Here is a 22,317-nt window from a genome sequence, read left to right on the forward strand (position 1 = left end):
AGTACTGTGTGCCTGAAGCAAAGTCTTTAACTTTAGTACTGAAGCTGCCTGAGGCAAAAACGCAAGCACACCGCAGGCGTGGTGGCTTCTGTGCCTCGCAAAACAGACACAAGGCCACTTGTCAGTTCTTGCAACTGATAAGGCTTTTTTTCTTTTATACAAATCATATTGTTGTTTGAAGCCTTTTTATTCCTTACAAAAACAATATAACCAGATTCATGGGAATCCCACAGCAATTGTAATAAAAGTTGAAAAATATCTGTATCATTCAGATACTTTATTATTATTATTATTATTATTATTATTATTATTATTATTATTATTATCACATAATATTTTTCGTTAGTGCTCACAGCAATTAATACTTAGCAGCAGGGGTTAAAGTGCGTGGGAACGCGGGGGACCCTATCCTCACCTCCAAAAAACTGTGTACGGCGTCCTCCCACTTCTAAGCAATTACAATGGGCAAAGATAGGCATGGGGGACGGCGTGACGTCATGCCGCTACCTACCGTACCCCTACATTTTCAGATGATTCCATCCCATCTAGCCTAATCCCACCTCGCCTAACGATTTATCAGCCACTTATATCTCCAAAATAAGAATGTCTACCATTTTAGGCGAGATGGGAATTTCCATCTTACTTAATCCCATCTCGCCTAAAATGGCGGTAGGATGCAAGGAGGGAATTTCTGTACTGAAGAGGGAATTCCTCTAATAGAATTTTAACCAGATATTTTAATCAATATTGGCAATCTCTGTCAATTACAATATAAATATATAATAAGTACTATACAAGAAGAAAGCATAGGGGGAAGGCGATTTAGTGAATTTAGTTCACTTTTGGTTTATTTTGGGAATACTGGAAATTGATTGGCAAAGAGAAGCTAATCAGAAACAGGATAGAAATATAGAGCGTGTTTCAAAACAACACTTACAACGTTTGAGAGCTCATTCCTGACACCATGATAAGACAACCTGGGTGCACAATGCTTCCTTTTGGCGCTATGACCAGCCAAAAACCAGTCGGAAAAATGCCCAAAACAGCCGTAACTCGAGAACAAAATGTCGGATCGAAGTTGGGGGAAAGGAAATGTATATTATTTTTAGTCATGGCTTCCATTAATGCACAACCCGATATGGTACAGAGGCAGCACAAAGGTCACCTCAAATAAATTGAAGAATTATGCGGATATTTTATGAAAGGGGGTTATAGCCCCACACAAGTTACTGGCACATGCAAGGAGCATTAGAATATTAATTCTGTGACATTTGTGAAAAATCTGACGCTCACTGGCATTTCCGGAACAAAATTTTGAATTTTTATAAAGGTACATCATCTAATGCTTCGTCCCCTGTGCCCCCCTAAGGCGGTGCGTTATCAAAATAGCATTCCATATTTCAAAAATGCATACTCTTTTGCTACACTGACGCCAAATTTCACACTAATTAACAAAAACACCTTTTTCTCGTATGTCCCTACTAAGAATATTTCTGGTGATTTTCTTACTTTTGAAAGGGGGCTGTAGCCCCATTATCAGTCACTCTTACATGTAAGGAGCATTGGAGCATTAATTATGTGACATTCGTGATTAATCTGACGTTTACTGGCACTCCGAAAATAAATTTTGGGATTTGGTAACACACCACCCACCAGCTTTTTACGGCCCTTGCCCCCCGAAGGGGGGCCTTCCCAAAATAATGTTTAAGACGGCTTTACTAGCTTTGTGAATGAGTGTTTTTGCATTTCGTAACAAATACAACTCATTTGCCCCAAAATCTTTACGAATAATTATTGGAGAAAACTGCTTCCAAAATTTAACATTGAACCTCCCATAAGGAAAATGAACTTCTGTGTTTACACTTCCAAAAGGGGGGCTAAACATTAATTTTTTTCTATTTCCTTTAGAAATTCGAAAAATTCGTATATTTCTCAATAAGAGTGCCAAATTTTATATTAATGGTGTGAAAACTTCATCTTCTCCCAGTGCTGTAGAAAATTACACGAATTGTATGACAGTCTGTATATATATATATATATATATATAAATATATATATATATATATATATATATATATATAATTAAAAATCACGTTTTCAGTGAAAAGAAAAAAAACATTTCATTTGTTTACCTTTGTAATACCAATATCTAATCTAAATGATCTAGACCCTCAAAAGTATTGTAATATTTATTTATTTATTTTGTATATTACTGTTAGGCACACGCCTAAAATGCCATGATTGTTCTTTCATTTTAGTAGATATTTCTTTTAAAGTTATGTTTTTTAAGTAACATTCCGTATTTTGGAATGCAAGATATTGATGATAATGCTTCTACAATAACTTTGTTTTCCTTCTGTCGTATCTTCCTTTCTCACCTCGCAAAAGTCGATTTATGGTCAAAAATGGTTGGAAAATGAAAATAGGGATATTTCACCCTGTTTGACAAGTCTTGTTATAAAATATGTACTTAGAAGGTAAATTCTGTACCACCAGACATGTCAACTCTGACGCGAAATCGTAGCAGTTATAGTAGTATTAAGTGTGGTCGTAGTAGTAATAATAGAAGTAGTAGTAATATTAGTAGTATTACAGTACTTTGCAGTCTTGAATAAAGAGTCAGTTTCCCAAACACACTACGATTAACATAGACTGACAGTAAGACCGTACGAACACGGCAAAGGCAGGGGTAGTGGAGGACATTTAAGGGAAAAAATGACAACATTAGTTTCCAATCCGTCCTTGAGTGCCGGTTCCAACCCGAAAATACGTGCGCCCGGTTCGGCCGGATTAGTCCCAGAAGCGACAGTCCTATTAGCGACAGGAACTGTTATCTGTCCTATGAGCGACCGATTCATTTACATTGAGATGATGGAAGATGATATGATTCCCTCTCATGAAATATGTTTGCCTCTGGCGTTATTAGCGCCCGAACAACCTTGCTACGAAAAATGTACGTGCCAGTAATACAGTTGATCAAATATATTTTCCCTCTACAGTGAGTGCAAATAAAATTTATTTTAATTTTGAGTTAAATTTGACATAAAACATATCAAATAACTTAGCGAGACAACAGGGACATTTCCATGAAAAGTATATTCCTATGTAATTATTGAAAATCCAGTTGTAATATCCCCTTTCTTCAAAAGCTCTGTTTTCACTACTTAATTTGATTCAAATCTAATTACTCACTAAGCACAGTAAAATATTTTATTTTGTAAAACTTAAACGTGTAACAGTTTCTCCAACTATATACTTTAAGACTCTATGAATAAAATTTAAAAAAAAATGTCAATGATAAAAGACAGCTTTTGACATCCCCTACATCTAATTGGCTATTCTCAACCAATCCCACCAATTACAATGCAGTTCACTCTAAACAATCCAAAAGGTAAACAAACTCTTTAAACTACCTTTCTCCCTATTGTAAGCTACAAAAACGTAAACTAATTGCTTAATTTGCCTTCCTTCCTTGTTTTGGCTTATACATAAAAGCTTGTCGTATAGCAATCTGAAATACGAGTAATCCCTTATAACTGGACGAACTGTTAAGTCCTGCGAGAGATTTGTAACTTCTGTAATAATTTCTTCGAATACTTTTTTTTTAAAGATTTCTTTGATATCCTCAAGTGGTGAACACTCTCTTTCCATGGGCACCCGATGGGAAGGCAGGGATCACCCCCCTGGCTCACTAAAATGTATACGTAATATAGCAAACCACGTATATTAAATGCCTGATATACCAGACACAGTACAGCAACCATGAAGATGCCCCTCCCTAGAAAATTTTCTTCGGGCGCCCCTACTTCTTTCTGATTTCTTTCTTATGCCATAAACATGTTCAATCTAAACATGCTCCGCATCATTTTAACATTAAATTTTTAATTATATTAGAATCATAGACAATGGCGGAGCTACTCTAAATATTTAGTTAGTTTTCCCCTTGATATAGTCATTGTATTCATAGAAAGTAACTCAAAAATATTTAGGAAAAACGTAGAAAATATTGTTAGTGTAATGAGAGTAGTCTCACGTATTAAATTCAGGTAGAGCGAAATTTTTCACAGTACATTTTGTTAGGTTCTAAATCGCATTAGCATGAAACAAGTTAAAGAAGAGAGAACCTTGCCTTCTTCCATTATCTTAGTATGAACGAATCGGTTAACAGATCGAATCGGTCGCTCATAGGACAGTTAACAGTTCCTGTCGCTAATAGGAATGTCGCAAGTGGATTTGTGTCCGGACCGAACGGGACACTCCCAGCCCGTGCAGGGCTCTGATTCATATCCACTGCAAACGCTGTTTTTGTTCCATTTTGACTTTTATTTTAGTACTCAGACGAGAATTGTGTTCTGTCTTAATTTTCTGCATTCTTTCACATATGGAAAGATTCGTTTACGTATCTAAATGTTTCATTACGTATGGAGAGCTAAATGACAAACAGGCATGTGCTGATATTAATACAAAGTTTCGAGATATTGAATTATTAAGTATTTCAATCAATGTTGCTTTTTTATACAATTAATAACAAGTCTTATTATATTTGAAAGAAGAAAAACACATCTGCAAAATTTCTCCCGATTGCAAAGGTTGACTTCGAGGTTCGAACCTGGTTTACTTTTTCCCGAAGATACCTGAAGCTGGACTTAGAAAATTTTTTCCTTAAAATAGCAATAAAGAATGCCCTCGACCTTTGAGACAATATGTACCTTTCGGGAGTCAACTTTCAAAAGTTTGGTGTGGGTTCTTTTGCCCCATAAAACTGTTTTTCTGCGGAAAATAAAAAAGTATTCCTTTATTTTTTTGCGTATTTGTCCATACAAAAAGTTTCGTTGGAATTCTTCGTGGCCTTTACACACATATGACATACTGTTACCAGCATTTTTTATATTTCGTGATCAAAGGTTTGGAGGGATCCGAGCCTCCTAACCGTTTTTCTCAGGAAAATACGAAACCCGTTTGCCCTCAATTTAAACCTACAATATCTGTGCAATATTTGATTCAATTTGGTTCACTTCTTCGCGTTTTTCGGGCGTCAACTTTTAAAATTTTGGGTGGGTCTCTTGCCGCCTAAAACCGTTTTCCCGCAGATCATAAAAAAACCCGTATTCGTTTATTTTTTGCGTATTGTCCACACAAAAGGTTGTGTTGCAATTCTTCATGTCCTTTACACACATCTGACATACTAGCACTTTTCATATTTCGTGATCAAAGGTTTGGAGGGGTCGGCGCCCCACGCTACCGTTTTCCCCAGGAAAATACGAAACTCGTATTCCCTCATTTTATGTCTACAATATCTGTGCACAATTTAATTCACTTCGCCTCACTTCTTCTTGCCTTTCGGGCATCAACTTTCAAAACTTTGGGTGGGTTCTTTTGCCCCCTACAACTGTTTCTCCGCAGAAAATAAAAAAAACGTATTCCTTTATTTTTTGCGTATTGCCCATACAGAAAGTTTCTTTGGAATTCTTGGTGGGCTTCACACACACCTGAAAATCTGTTACTAGCACTCTTGATATTTCGTGATCAAAGGTTCAGAAGAGTCCGGGGCCCAACTAACCGATTTTTTTTAGGTAAATACGAAACTCGTATTCCCTCGTTTTATGTCTACAATATTTGTGCAAAATTTCATTCACTTCCGTTTACTTTTTCTTACTTTTTGGCGTCAAATTTCAAAATTTTGGGATGGGGTCTTTTGCCCCATAAAACCGTTTTTTTGCAAAAATAAAAAACCCGTATTCCTTTGTTTTCAGTGCATTGTCTATACAAAAGTTTCGGTGCAATTCTTCATGTCCTATACACGCATTTGACATACTGTTAGTAGCACTTTTGATTTTTCGTTATCAAACGTTTGGAGGGGTCGGCGCTCCACCCGACTGTTTTCTCTAGAAAAATACGAAACCCGTAATTTCATTTTCTGTCTGCAATATCTGTGCAAATTTCATTTACTTCGGCTCATTTCTTCTTTTCTTTCGGGTGTCAACTTCAAAATTTTGGGTGAGAGATTTTGACCCCTAAAACAGTTTTCCGCAGAAAATAAGAAACCAGTATTCATTTTTTTTTGTTATTTTGCATACACAATGTTTCGTTGCAATTCTTCATGTTCTTTACACACATCTGACATACTGTTACTAGCGCTTTTGATATTTCGTGATCAAAGGTTTGGAGGGGTCGGTGCCTCACCCAACCTTTTTGTTCAGCAAAATACGAAACTCATATCCTCATTTTACGTCTGTAATATCTGTGCAGAATTTCATTTACCTCGGCTAATGTCTTTTTACCTTTCCGGCGTCAACTTTTAAAATTTTGGATCGGGTCTTTTGCCCTCTAAAACCGTTTTTCGCAGAACATTAGAAACTCATATTCCTTTATTTTTTGCGTATTGTCCATACAAAAAGTTATGTTGCAATTCTTCGTGTCCTTTACACATATCTCAAATACTGTTACTAGTACTTTTGATATTTCGTGATCAAAATGTTTGAAGGAGTCCGTGCCTCACCCAACCTTTTTTTCCAGGAAAATACGAAACCCGTATTCCCTCGTTTTAAGCCTTCAATATCTGTGCAATATTTCACTCACTTCGGTTCACTTGTTCTGACCTTTCCAGCTTCAAATTTAAAATTTTGGGGTGGGTTGTTTTGCCCCATAAAACAGTCTTTCCGCAGAAAATAATAAACCCGTATTCCTTTATTTTTTGCGTATTGTCCATACAAAAAGATATGTTGCAATTCTTCATGTCCTTTACACACATCTCAGATACTGTTACTAGTACTTATGATATTTGGTGATCAAAGGTTTGGAGGGGTTGGCGCACTACGGAACCGTTTTCCCCAGGACAATACGAAACCCGTATCCTCATTTTACGTCTGCAGTATCTGTGCACAATTTAATTCACTTCGGCTCACTTCTTCTTGCCTTTCGGGCTTCAACTTTCAAAAGTTTGGGTGGGGCTATAGCCTTTAAAACCGTTTTCCTGCAGAACATAAAAAACCCGTATTCCTTTATTTTTTGCGTATTGTCGATACGAAATGTTTCTTTGGAATTCTTCATGTCCTTTACACACATCTGACATACTATTAATAGTACTTTCGTTATTTCGTGATCAAAGGTTTGGAGGGGTCGGCACCCCACGCTTCCGTTTTCTCAAGGAAAATACGAAACGAATACTCCCCCATTTTATGTCTACAATATCTGTGCACAATTTCGTTCACTTCGGCTCAATTCTTCTTACCTTTCGGGCATCAACTTTCAAAATTTTGGGGTGGGTTCTTTTGCCCACAAAATAATTTTTCCGCATAAAATAAGAAACAAGTATTCATTTTCTTTTTGCGTATTCTCCATACACAATGTTTCGTTGCAATTCTTCATGTCCTTTACAGACATCTGACATACTGTTACTAGCGCTTATGGAATTTCGTTATCAAAGATTCGAAGGAGTCCGTGCCACACTTAACCGTTTTTTTTTTTTTTTTTAGGTAAATGCGAAACCCGTATACACTCATTTTATGTCTACAATATCTGCGCAAAATTTTATTCACTTCGGTTCACTTTTTCTTCCCTTTCGGTGCCAAATTTCAAAATTTTGGGGTGGGGCCTTTTGCCCCATAAAACCATTTTTCCGCAAAAATGAAAAACCCGTATTTTTTGTTTTCAGCGCATTTCCCATACAAAAAGTTTCGTTGAAAGTCTTCATTTCCTTTACACACATCTCACATACTATTAATATTATTTTTGATTTTTCGTTATCAAACGTTTGGGAGGGTCGACGCCCCACCTTACTGTTTTCTCTAAGAAAATATAAAACCCTTATCCTCATTTTACGTCTGCAGTACTTGTGCAAATTTCATTCACTTCGGCTCATTTCTTCTTGTCTTTCGGGTGTCAACTTTCAAAATTTTGCGTGGGAGCCTTTGACCCCTAAAACAGTTTTTCCGCAGGAAATAAGAAACTCGTATTGATTTATTTTATGGTTATTTTCCATACAAAATGTTTCGTTGCAATTCTTCATTTCCTTTACACACACCTCACTGTTACTAGTACTTTTGATATTTCGTGATCAAAACTTTGGAAGGGTTCGTGCCCTTTCCAACAGTTTTTTCCAGGAAAATACGAAACCCGTATTCACTCATTTTACGTCTACAATATGTGTGCACAAGTTCATTCATTTCGATTCACTTGTCCTTGCTTTTCGTTCGTCAACTTTCAAAATTTTGGGTGGGTGCTTTTCCCCGTAAAACCATTTTTACGCTGAAAATAAAAAAAAAAACAGTATTCGTATGTTTTTCGCATATTATCCATACATTAAGTTTCGTTGCAATTCTTCATGTTCTATAGACACATCTCACATACTGTTACTAGCACTTTTGATATTTCGTGATCAAATGTTTGGAGGGGTCCGTGCCTCACCGAACCTTTTTTTGCAGGAAAATACGAAACCCGTAAGTAGTAATGGCGTTACTATAGGACACTTTTTGGCCCCTGGGTCCCTGCCTCAGGACCCATGGTCCCTGGCCGGGGTCAATGACCTAGGGGTACCTAGGACCACCCCCTAAAATTTGGCAGGGGTACATAGGACCATCCCCAGGACCCATGGTCCCTGGCCCGTGTCAATGACCTAGGGGTACTTAGGACCTCCCCTCTAGATTTTGGCAGGGGTACATAGGACCATCCCCTTAAATTTTGGAAATTGCCAAATCTAAAAATTTGGTATGGTAGCCTAGGACCATAGTATGTACCTCTATCAGTATTGGGTGTCTATGTCGTTCCCTTTCATGGGTAAAAAATTGCCAAAAATTCAAATTTCGGGGGTTTTTTGACCTAATTTATCCCCTTTGATGAGGTATTATTACCCTATATGGTTATATGGGCGTATACAGGGATTCATTACCTTTCATAAGACATGGGTATATTGGTGCACCCCTTTAAATTTTTGGGAGGTGTATCTTGGCCCACCCATCAATTTTTGGAAATTGCCCAATTTAAACATTTTGGTACAATAGTATAGAACCCTAGTATGTATTACTGTAAATTTGGGTGGTCCACTTCGTTCCCTTTTTAGGGGTACAAAATTGACAAAATTTTAGTACAACCACATGTTTGGTTTTTTGGCTCATTTTATTCCCTTGGATGAGGTCCTATTACCTTATATAGTTATATGGGTGTATACAGGTGTTTATTTTCTATTGTAAGACATAGGTACATTTGTGCACCCCTTTAAAAATTTGGCAGGAGTGCCTTGGCCCACCCCTTAAATTTTGGAAATTGCCCAATTTAAACATTTGGTATAATAGTATAAAACCCTAATATAGATCACTATAAATTTCGGTGGTCTATCTCGTTTCCTTCCAGGGGTACAAAATTGCCAAAATATAAACGTAAGCAATACGTTGTATCACGTGTTTGGGTTTTGACCTAATTCATTTCCTTGGATGAGATCCTATTACCTTATATGGTTATATGGCCATGTATAGGAGTCCATTCCCTATTATGAAACATGAGTACATATGTGCACACCCTTGAAATTTTTGGGAATGGTACCTTGGCCCGCCCCTTAAGTTTTAGAAATTGCCAAATTTAAACATTTGGTATCATAGTACTGGACCCTAATATATATTACTACAAAATTTGGGTGGTCCACCTTGTTCCCTTTTAGGGGGCATTTCGTTCCCTTTTAGGGGTACAAAATTGCCAAAATATAAACGTAAGCATTACGTTGTACCACGTGTTTGGTTTTTGACCTAATTCATTTCCTTGGATGAGATCCTATTACCTTATATGGTTATATGGCCATGTATAGGAGTCCATTCCCTATTATGAAACATAAGTACATATGTGCACCCCCGGGAATGGTACCTTGGCCCGCCCCTTAAGTTTTAGAAATTGCCAAATTTAAACATTTGGTATCATAGTACTGGACCCTAATATATATTACTACAAAATTTGGGTGGTCCACCTCGTTCCCTTTTAGGGGGCATTTTGTTCCGCTTTAGGAGTGAACATGGATACCTTGGAATCGTCCCGAGTTTGATTCTTGGAAATGTTGAATTTAACGTCCCCGCGAAAACGGTGAGAAATGATAGGACGAAACATGAACTTACTTGACTGAGGATTGAAGCAGGGACGTCATACAGTAGAGACAAGCGCTAAGCGACCGTACACGTGTATTGATTACTATGCAATGGTCCCGAGTTTGATTCTAGGTGTTAGTTTCAGGAAATGTTATCGTCCCACTTGAAACGATGATGAGAAATGAGAAAACATCATAAACTTACTTGCTTGCGGATTGAAGCAGAGATCTCACACATCAGAAATAAGAGCTGAGTCACCATGGCCCATTGAGAAGTTCAGTTTGTTGATTACTATGTCATGGTCCCGAGTTCGATTTTTTTGTGTTAGTTTAAGAAATGTTGAGTTTAACGTCCCCTTGAAACGATGATGAAAAATGATAGGAGGAAACATGAACTTACTTCATTGTGGATTGAAGCAGGAACCTCACTCGTTAGAGACAAGCGCTGAGCCGCCGTACTCCATTCAGCACGAACAGTTTCGCGTATGAAAAGAAGACGAGCAGATTATGTTACATTACACATTTCAGTGCGAGCACTTTACACTAGGTTTATGTTTCATATTGAAAGATAGAAGATCTGTGTTGTCATCTTTTTTACTTCGTGTGCAACTTTGACCTTGAAGAAAACATTGCTGACTCAGTGCAAAGCATTGACGTATACACATAATCTTATTGTTTAGTTGGCTGTATTTAGAGATGAATCAGACATTTAAGGTTGTTGGTTCGAATCTAGTTGTGTTCGCTGTAACTCAGTGCCTGAGCGATACTTACCGAAATTTTTCCAGTGTTGCCAACACTATCAGAATGAATCGATTCATTTAGTCGGAGCAGTTTCGTGACGAAAACTGATTTTTGTTTTGCACACAAAAATTTTTTCTGAAACAGAATTTTGTTTGTACATAAAATTTTTTTCTGAAACAGAATTTTGTTTGTACATAAAAATTTTTCTGAAACAGTTTTTGTTTTGTACACACAAAAAAATTTCTGAAACAGAATTTTGTTTTCGTACACAAAAAATTTTTTCTGAAAACATTTTTTTTCGTACACAAAAATTTTCTGAATCAGTTTTTTTTTCGTACACAAAAAATTTTCTGAATCAAAAATTTAGTTTGATTTTTTTTTTCCGCAAAACATTGATTTATTTTACCGGTAAACTGATTCAGAAAAAAGAAATTGAAATCGCAGTACAGGAAAAAGAATTTGATTTTAGGATGTGAAATAAAAACACAGAATCATGTTTTTGTACATTTATTTTTAGCATGTGAAAATGAATACAGAATTTCTTTTTTCTTCAAAGGAAGACGTGTCCGTGACGGGTACAAATTCTGTAAAGAGAAAATAAAACATATGAATATACATGGTAATATTTATTTTGTTTCCTGTGAAAGAAGAAAAACAGATTATTAACATCGAACTAACTGATCAAGAGAGAGTGAGGTGAGAAAAGAAACGCAAATGTGACGTACCTGAATACCTTTTTTTTCTCCACTGGTTTCTGCAAGGTGATGTCATCTGAGTTTTTGTCTTCGCTCGTGCATCGTTGAAGCATGTCCCGTGTTGCGTTGATTCTTTGCCCCGTCTTTGGGAGGTGATGTTGGTGGGATTAGGGAAAAATATGGCTGTTATTCTGTTCTGGCTTTTTTATACCCATAGAGCAATGTCTCGTATGTGTCTGGCATTAATCGGCGTTTTTTATAGTTGAAACTGTACTTCTTTTCTTCAGGTTTTGTGACAAGATGATGATCGTGGGTTCTGTAAATTTTGTGCGGCGTGCTAATGGAGATTTTTTCACTCGATTGATTTATGATCATTTGCTCCAGACTATTAAAATTTAACTTTTGACTTGCTGTATAATTGAGTGTGAATCCACGAATTTTGCATACATAACTGGTTGATTTCGTGTCGGGGTCGTAGATTTCCAAGGCGTACTGTTTTGGGCCACCAGACACGAATTTTTTAATGTATGCTTTTGGTCCAATTGATTCAAGTTCATTTGACATTGAACCAAGAAATACTTCTGGTTCTATTGTGGTCTCTGATGGTCGCTGCGTGAATATCACGGAATCTGTATCGAAATATAATACTCTTTCTTGCAGCAGTTCTAAATATTTGTAGAGTTCCAGACGAGCTTGACACGTTGTAAATGCTCCAAGGACAACATTAGCATTGTGATTTTGTACTGGAACATCATCTTCATACTGCCAATAAAGGTATAACATCGAATCGTTAACAGGTAAAATTTGGTTGACTTTTATATCTGGAGCAGTTAATTTTTGATACAGTTCTTTGGGGTCGTTAATGATGGTCGTTTGGCTGAAATTGTCTCTTATAGCGAGTCGTCCCCAGAAGGCATTCAAACAGAGCTTTGCAAGACTACGACGTGCTGAATTTGTCATATTTGCTGCATCCAAAGTTATGCCTTCCCGTTGTTGTACCACTTGAATATACTGCTGCTTTTCTTCTTCGGTGACGCAATTGGCAGGCCAACCAGAAGCTTCCAGCTTAGATTTCAAAAATGTGTTAATGTATTCGCTGAATAATCCGCCAGTCTTGGTTTCTGGATCATATACGGTGATGTCGTAATCCCAAATTTCGTAAATTTCAATGACTTGATACCCAAGTTCAATGGCTTTTTGAATTTCATAGGACACCCATGTTCCTGTTAGACTTCGTTCACTGTCCGAATGTGTACATTCAGAATCTTGATTTAATGCTGTGGCACAGGCAGCACAAAGTGGAAACAACAACTTCTTATTTGAGCGAAATGGCAGCACTGGATGAAACACATTTCTGCTAGGCAAAATCTTCAACTTGACCAATCCGTTGACATCTTGAATGTCGGCCATTTCTGGATCTCCCTGTAGATATATTCGTGGATGCCCTATTGGATACCGTCCACATTTATTCACATAAGGATACAGGGAAACGATATCCAAGAATTTTATTTCTTCGCCTTCATTTTCATTTGCGACGTGATACAATTTAATGGCATTAACACGGCCACCATAGAAGCTGTCTCTTGGATTTAATGGTGTCTTATTAGTATAAGGATGTGTGCTTAAAGAAGAGGCCAATGCTGGATTGGAATTTAACACTTGACGAAATTCACATTCCCACATTTCATGTATTTTATATCCCATGGATCGTAATAATTTCATTTTACGCTGTGTTCTCTCGTAGCGATAGTTCATCGTTTCTTCGGAGTTCTCATAAATGGGTTGATCACGGCCTGTAGGGACACATAGAGGACATCCATGGAATCTGCACCCCTCAAATTCATACACGTGTTCCTCTTTAGTGTCGGGATCTTTGTAGTAGCCGTCCAGATGAAAACCAGCAACATAAACTTCTTTGCCTTTGGCCGCATGTAGAATTGAATGACCCTCTTTTTCTTCCATGTAGGCAAGCCACTGCAAAGCAATCCGTGACTGATTGTTTCTGTGACGATATCCTCGTGCAGGAAGAATGCTAATAGTATTGGGTTTTAAGAAATTTCGTCGAAATACTAAATTGCACGCACTCGCCAAAGTGATAGCCTCCAGGAAAGGATTGACGTGAGTTTCTTGTTCAAAAGTGGTCATGAAAGATATACAAGCCATTCGAAGTACGTTGACGTCCTGGACACAATAGTTTACCAATTCTTCTTGGAAAATAAACGTATCGTTCTGGTGTTCGTTGTACCATGTCATGAATTTCTCTCGTTCATCCACTTTCATTTCATCTGCACCATAATAATGGATGTCCGGTAATTTTCCCACATACGTTTGATTTGCAGCAGTATTAAAAAAGTGTGGAAAATATCCTTTGGTCGCGGGTAAATGAAATGCCTTGGATAATTTACTTAAAGCCACTGGCATGAAATTTAAAGAGTCAATAAACGATAAGTGATTCACTTTCATGCTTAAAATTTTTGCTCCGTTCAAGATCAAAGTAGGTTTCAATTCATGTTCTTCCACTAAAGATTTAAGAATAAAATGACCATCATATCCCTTACAGTTATGTGCCAAAGATACAATAAGTTTGATGTTGGGTCGTGGTTGACGTAAATACGCAAGAAAGGCATTGATCGGATCATCTTGAAAAATATGTTCTCGCTGTCCACAAACTTCACACGGATGATGTATATCTTCATCTTGAACACAGTTGTAACATACTTGTTGGGCCACCAGTAAATTGGGCTTATGAATGAATGTGTCTTCATCGAAGAAAGTATCCTGTGTGGCTTCGATATCATAGAAGACAATCATAGCTTTCTTGGCATGTAACACTGATGGAACTCCAGGTTTTAATTGAGTCGTATCAGGCTTCATGTAGCATTGGTGGGTAGACGTAACGTGTTTATGGCACACATTACAAAAATAATCAGTACAATCATGTTTTCTTTCCCCTGTATGGACAAACGAATAAATGCGTAGACATTTGGCACACTGTTTCACCATCTTGCATATTGGTTGGCCCTTATGATATGGTACAGTCAGATGATTTGTATAACATGTTTCACCATAAAATTCACGATTGCACTCTGGGCACTGCTTCTCCGTATTGGTCTTACTACATGGCGGTTTCTGCAAACATTTTTCACACATGGCCGAACAGTTCTTGACGTGTCTATTTCTGTTATTATATTTTTGTGGCATGCAGCACAATAATACACAGTAGAGAAAACGGCCGTTAATGACGTGATGATGTCATAATGTGAATTGATGCACATTAAATTGATTGGAATTTTGTCTTCGCCACCAGGCCCTTCATACAGAATATCTTCTCCGGAAAAGCTAGTGTATACGGTAAGTTTATAATTTGTCAAGTAGCGTTGCAATTGTCGTAATTCTTCCACGGATCCCCCATGGTCTAAATTCACTGATGATCTGGACAAAAGTTCATGTACGGCTGGAATAACAACACACTTGCTCTGGTTGTGATATTGTCTGTACAGTTTCTTGTTCGTATCCTTATATTTCTTTAGACCAATAGCAATCACAATTGCATACGCTAAACATTTCTTGTCGGTGTTTTTTACTCGTAGAATGCCTTTCTTGCACTTTAATAATTCGTCGTTTGATAAAAGACCTCGACGCACCAATCCAAATCCACGGGGCACATCCACATGATGAAAATGGACAATGAACGGTTCGTTCATGAGAAAACTATCGTTACTTTGAAGGATGCGATCAAAGGATGCCCATAAAGTCTCCAGTGTCAAATTACTTGCATGCCGGAAAGATAGATAAAACGGTTTGTTCTTCTCATCGTGGGATAAAATCGATAATCCAACCATCGATGATTCGTCGACGTTTTCCAATAAGTAATCCAACATCTGTTGAAAGGAGGTCTGAACCCACTCCACAATATCGGTGCCACTGGTCGGAGCATTAATTTGAATTTCCAGCATTCGTCCTTCAAGATTAAAACGCCGATAATGTCTATTGATTTCTCGCAAGACAGTAAAGCCAGAAGTAGCCATATTCAAATAGGGAAAAAAGGTAAGGTAAGCAAAAAGGAATAGGCAAAGAAAACAAATATCTAAAACGAAAAAAAAGCACGAATTAAAATTGAATTCAGAGATCACTACATTATCAAAATGACTACACGATCAATCCTAAAAGAATGATCATATCTCAAATAGTTCTACTACTGAAACGTTTTATTGTCGTCATACTGGAAATCAAACCCGGGACCAACATCATCATGTAACTGACCTAAGTTTCTGTAGTGACAAAAAGAATGAATGAAATTGTTTTTCTAAGCGTACTGAAAGAATCATTGTAGTAAGCATTTTTTTCCTCTGACACTGAACTTTAAACGTATGACGAACATGAAACGAAAACAACATCTCATGTGCTTGCTTTTTTCGAGCTAAGACAAGACAGACTCGAATTCGTTTCTCGGCGGGAGATCAGATCCCACATTAAACTGCAAGTCCACGTCTCACGTTGTAGGGAACAAATTCGTGCGTAGTTTCTTTGTTTACGTTAATGGTAACTTTTCAGAAACTGAGCTAAGTGGTTAGCGTTACGTTCCTCTGGCCCGGGTTCAACACCCAGTATGCGCTCAGATTCAACATTAAGCTGTATTCCTAGCCCCACTACTGAAGGGACGCTAAAACCAAAATCAACAAATTTCTCGTGCTTACTTCTAATGTGTGGGATGTGGCCCGGGTTCAACACCCAGTATGCGCTCAGATTCAACATTAAGCTGTATTCCTAGCACCCCACTACTGAAGGGACGCTAAAACCAAAATCAACAATTTTCTCGTGCTTACTTCTAATGTGTGGGATCCCCGGTCAAGTAAGTGAGGGTTATTCTTCCATTTGCTAAATAAATCATGTTAAAATAAAACAGTGATAACAATGTTATCCTCATGCAAAAACACTCCATTGATGTTAAGAAAACGCGGTCGATACTTACCTCAAATTCAAGGAGTAAAGTCACGCTGTCACTAGAGGTACACCTACGTTCATTCAAGATCTTCGTGGAAGTAGGACTTCAAAAATGAAATTAAGAAATTTATTTAGGTCTAAAACGTGTTCAACTATAAAGTGACATCACTATCAGCCAATCAGAAACGAGGAAATGAATCAATGACATCACGGAGAACCAATGAAAACACAGCTTTCATCATGTATCATGAGCCGAAACGTGATGTAAGAAGCAATCTGATTGGTTGTGACATTATTCACGTTTTTCTCCTTACACATCAATCGTTACGACATCTAGTATCGCAATTTTGATCATGACATCATACCGTTGACTCGTTAGTTTCTTACGACATTCAAATTACCACATCTAAAATGTGATTCATTTTCCTTAAACTTGATTGAAAAATGTAACACTCATCGATATGTTACGAAACTGTCTTTGACATAAATGTAAACTTGAGCATTAAAAGTCCGTCAGCTGAGAAAAAATGCTGATGTAGTATAAGCAGATTCTGCAATTTCACAATAACAAACTTCTATGCGTAACAACGAGCAGAAATATGTAGTAATGTAACATAATCTGTTCATGTTCTTTTCATACGCAAAACTGCTCGCACTGAAGTTGGCATGGTGGCTCAGCGTTTTTTTTTCTGATGTGTAATATCTCTGCTTCAATCCGCAAGCAAGTAAGTTTATGATGTTTTCTCATTTCTCATCATCGTTTCAAGTGGGACGATAACATTTCCTGAAACTAACACCTAGAATCAAACTCGGGACCATTGCATAGTAATCAATACACGTGTACGGTCGCTTAGCGCTTGTCTCTACTGTATGACGTCCCTGCTTCAATCCTCAGTCAAGTAAGTTCATGTTTCGTCCTATCATTTCTCACCGTTTTCGCGGGGACGTTAAATTCAACATTTCCAAGAATCAAACTCGGGACGATTCCAAGGTATCCATGTTCACTCCTAAAGCGGAACAAAATGCCCCCTAAAAGGGAACGAGGTGGACCACCCAAATTTTGTAGTAATATATATTAGGGTCCAGTACTATGATACCAAATGTTTAAATTTGGCAATTTCTAAAACTTAAGGGGCGGGCCAAGGTACCATTCCCGGGGGTGCACATATGTACTTATGTTTCATAATAGGGAATGGACTCCTATACATGGCCATATAACCATGTAAGGTAATAGGATCTCATCCAAGGAAATGAATTAGGTCAAAAACCAAACACGTGGTACAACGTAATGCTTACGTTTATATTTTGGCAATTTTGTACCCCTAAAAGGGAACGAAATGCCCCCTAAAAGGGAACAAGGTGGATCACCCAAATTTTGTAGTAATATATATTAGGGTCCAGTACTATGATACCAAATGTTTAAATTTGGCAATTTCTAAAACTTAAGGGGCGGGCCAAGGTACCATTCCCAAAAATTTCAAGGGTGTGCACATATGTACTCATGTTTCATAATAGGGAATGGACTCCTATACATGGCCATATAACCATATAAGGTAATAGGATCTCATCCAAGGAAATGAATTAGGTCAAAACCCAAACACGTGATACAACGTATTGCTTACGTTTATATTTTGGCAATTTTGTACCCCTGGAAGGAAACGAGATAGACCACCGAAATTTATAGTGATCTATATTAGGGTTTTATACTATTATACCAAATGTTTAAATTGGGCAATTTCCAAAATTTAAGGGGTGGGCCAAGGCACTCCTGCCAAATTTTTAAAGGGGTGCACAAATGTACCTATGTCTTACAATAGAAAATAAACACCTGTATACACCCATATAACTATATAAGGTAATAGGACCTCATCCAAGGGAATAAAATGAGCCAAAAAACCAAACATGTGGTTGTACTAAAATTTTGTCAATTTTGTACCCCTAAAAAGGGAACGAAGTGGACCACCCAAATTTACAGTAATACATACTAGGGTTCTATACTATTGTACCAAAATGTTTAAATTGGGCAATTTCCAAAAATTGATGGGTGGGCCAAGATACACCTCCCAAAAATTTAAAGGGGTGCACCAATATACCCATGTCTTATGAAAGGTAATGAATCCCTGTATACGCCCATATAACCATATAGGGTAATAATACCTCATCAAAGGGGATAAATTAGGTAAAAAAAACCCCGAAATTTGAATTTTTGGCAATTTTTTACCCATGAAAGGGAACGACATAGACACCCAATACTGATAGAGGTACATACTATGGTCCTAGGCTACCACACCCAATTTTTAGATTTGGCAATTTCCAAAATTTAAGGGGATGGTCCTATGTACCCCTGCCAAAATCTAGAGGGGAGGTCCTAAGTACCCCTAGGTCATTGACACGGGCCAGGGACCATGGGTCCTGGGGGTGGTCCTATGTACCCCTGCCAAATTTTAGGGGGTGGTCCTAGGTACCCCTAGGTCATTGACCCCGGGCCAGGGACCATGGGTCCTGAGGCAGGGACCCAGGGGCCAAAAAGTGTCCTATAGTAACGCCATTACTACTCCCGTATTTCCTCATTTTAAACCTACGACATCTTTGCAATATTTCACTTACTTCGGTTCACTTCTTCTTATCTTTCTCGCGTCAACTTTAAAATTTTGGGGTGGTTTCTTTTACCCTATAAAACTGTCTTTCAGCAGAAAATAATAATAAAAAAACGTATTCCTTTATTTTCTGCGTATTGTCCATACAAAAAGTTTCGTTGTAATTCTTCATGTCCTTTACACCCATCTGACATTTGTTACTAGTACGTTTGATATTTCATGATCAAATGTTTGGAGGAGTCCGCGCCCTACCCAGCCGTTTTTTAAAGGAAAATAAGAAACCCGTATTCCCTCATTTTATGTTTGTAATATCTGTGCAGAATTTCATTCAGTTCGGTTCACTTCTTCTTACCTTTCGGACCTCAAATTTCAAAATTTTTCGTGGGGGTTTTTGCCCCCTAAAACTGTTTTCCGCAGAACATTAAAACCTCGTATTCCTTTATTTTTTACGTGTTGTCCATAGAAAAAGTTTCGTTACAATTGTTCATGTCCTTTACACACATCTGACATACTGTTACAAGCATTTTTGATATCTCGTGATCAAGGGTTTGGAGGGGTACTTGCCCCACCCTACCGTTTTTTTTCAATAAAATATGAAGCCTGTATTCCCACTTTTTACGTCTGCAATATCTGTGCACAATTTTATTCACTTGGGTTCAGTTATTCTTGCCTTTCGCGTGTCAATTTTCAAAATTTTGGGTGAGTCTTTTATATTAAACCTTTACTTTATATAACTTTTTCTTTTTTAAAATTCTGTTTTTTGGGGGGGGGGAGAAGGAGAGAAATGTTTGGTGTCTTTTGCCATTCATCTTTTTTGAACTGCTTAAGTAAGATCATTTTGTAAGTTTTGATGTCATCCAACTCCGTCACGATAATAAAATTGTCATTCAAAACAATTTGTTTTATTTCCTTATTTTCCAGTTTGCCACACTGATATATTTTTAACAAAATTGAGGTTTGGTCCAACGCCTTTTGAATTCGGAACCAACCCAACCGCCGAGCTTTTTGGGTTGCCTGCTATTGCAGGAAAACGAGAATTGCAGGTGGTAATGCACTTTTGGAGTCGTGTATACATGACTGCATTATACGTTACGACAGGATCATGATTGAGTCGTTTGCTACAGATCAAGAGATGCTACAAAATGCATGAATGAAACTATGTAATAGGAATGATTGTGTTAGGTCTCCAAGAAATGAGATACCAACAATAGTGACACTCTCAAAAAGTTAATGATTGGATTGGAGTTGAGTTGGCTTTGAGTTTAACGTCCCTTTCAGCAGCGAATCTATATAAGACGGGACCGAACCACATGAGCTCCCGCGGGAAATCGAACCCGGGTCTCCCACGGAAAAGGTGCATACAATAATCGCTTAGCCACGAAAGAGCTCTGGATTGGATTTGAGCTCAGCGTCTATTTCAGCAGCGAGGCTATACGAGACGTGGGCTACGGCTTAACATGGAATCGGAATTGCATGGGCGCAGGTGGTTCGGATTCCACGTTAATCAGTGGTTTCGTCTCATATAGCCTCGCTGATGAAAGGGACGTTAAACTCAAAATCAACTCAACTCACAAAGTTTTTTGGCCTCTCAACACCATACCCTAATAATTTCGAGCCAAAAATACATTAAATATCATTTTCCACTGCATGCATGAACAAAACGAGAGTCCTTGCAGCAACTAAACCATATTTTTAACAAATATACACAATTAGATTATTAACTGCCTAATATGCGATTGTACAAGTATTAATGCTAAAATCCAAAAATAGTTGCAGCCCTTGTCCTATTTTAAGATAGTTAAAATTATAAACTCTTGTAGTTGTAATTAAACCAAACAATAGTTTTAAAATAAACAACACATACAAAAATAAATCGACCAAAATGGCTATTATGAACGAAAATAGATAAATGTTCAAGTTTCAGAATGATGTAAAAAGTATATTGAAAATAAATGTTTCTTTGCATTTCTAAAACATAGGAGACTGGGCCTTCCCTCGTAAAAATCATTTCAAATGCATTTTTGTCAAGTGACTTAAGGCCTGCCCTATATTTTAAATATCGTATTGGTGCAGAAGATTTTCAGTGAAAGGTTGTATACCTCTCTACTACCAACATTTCCTCTAGTACTTACCTCGCAGGTGTTCTTCCTATTTGGTCTTCCTCCTTTAATTACTTTCTTGCATGGGTTTCTGTGGTACATTTAGCATAATCATTTTTCACTACATTGTGCAACCTTGTGAGTGCTATCCTTTGAAGCGCAACTTTCTGACTTCCAACTTCGTGATCCGTGACATACCAAAACTGATGACCCAGACAGACACGTGACAAAAAGTGATCCGGTCCGGTCTGACTCGTGACCCGCAGTGATCCAGTCTGGTCTGTGACCCGGAAACAATGAAACATGGATATACACATGGAAAGTATGCGGCTGCCAACGTAACTCTTAACACATACGATTCCTTCTCCTCCTTCTCACTTAATCTATAATTTTCTTTCTTATTGGGCGTGTCAAAAATTGCACTGGAAGATAACCACACGGTCCATTAAATATAAAAATCGCAGAAGAGAAAGCATACTTGTTTTTCTTATGAGGAATATACAGGGTGTAACAAAAGTCCCATATCATAGCCCAACTTTGGTATGAGTGAAGATATCAACAAGATGTTAAAAAAGTAAAGTTGCTGCAATTGATTGCTTTTTTTTTATTCTAAAGTGTTGGAATTTTAAAAATCGGATCAGTAGTTTTGGCTCTACACCGGTAGTTGTCCTAATGATAACTGAAAAAAAAAACAACGTTGCTGGTCATAGTGTTACAAAAGAAGCATTATTTCAAGCAATAATTAAATGGAAAGCAAGTGAAAAACTATGTCATAGGGAAGAGACAGGAATGCTACAAATATCGGTTGTTATCATTAGTGTGTTGTAACTGAAGGGTGCAGAAGTGGGCAAGGGTAGGGGGACAAAACTCGTAACGAGTTGAAAGTTGGCTGTGAAAATTGTTTAAGGCGGTCTCTAACCCTTGGAGTGCGCTGTGTTTCTCCCTATCTAAAAGCATGTGAAATTTGGTCATGATTATTTCAGAAACTAATGTACGTAGAACATTGTAATTTTGGATAAGTTTTTCAATGGCCAATCTCAAGAAAATGACTGATCAGTTTTATAGATAGCCTATGAGTTTCACAGTTTCACAGTTGATTTTGGTCGATTAAATTTGACAATTATGCTATAAGACTCGTCTCTGGTAGCCCGAGCAGACGCATTTTTCTCCCACCT

General features: G+C 37.6%; 1 protein-coding gene across 3 annotated transcripts in view; it reads right to left on the reverse strand.

The window, feature by feature from the left end:
• The window catches only part of LOC145673925 (uncharacterized), a 1,349,238-nt gene that overhangs the window by 552,850 nt on the left and 774,071 nt on the right, over window positions 1–22,317 (reverse strand). Inside the window, exon 1 of one of the 3 annotated variants that reach the window (XM_081743739.1) lies at window positions 21,176–21,259. The exons of the other annotated variants lie outside the window; for them this stretch is intronic. Coding sequence (XP_081599865.1) covers window positions 21,176–21,244 — 69 coding nt within the window. The 5' untranslated portion in view covers window positions 21,245–21,259. Of the gene's footprint in view, window positions 1–21,175; window positions 21,260–22,317 lie in introns of those variants that run through there. 3 annotated transcript variants of the gene reach the window in all.

This window comes from Thermobia domestica, chromosome 17 (assembly GCF_964235325.1).
Source record: "Thermobia domestica chromosome 17, izTheDome1.hap1.1, whole genome shotgun sequence".
In the NCBI taxonomy this organism is placed as follows: Eukaryota; Metazoa; Arthropoda; class Insecta; order Zygentoma; family Lepismatidae; genus Thermobia; species Thermobia domestica.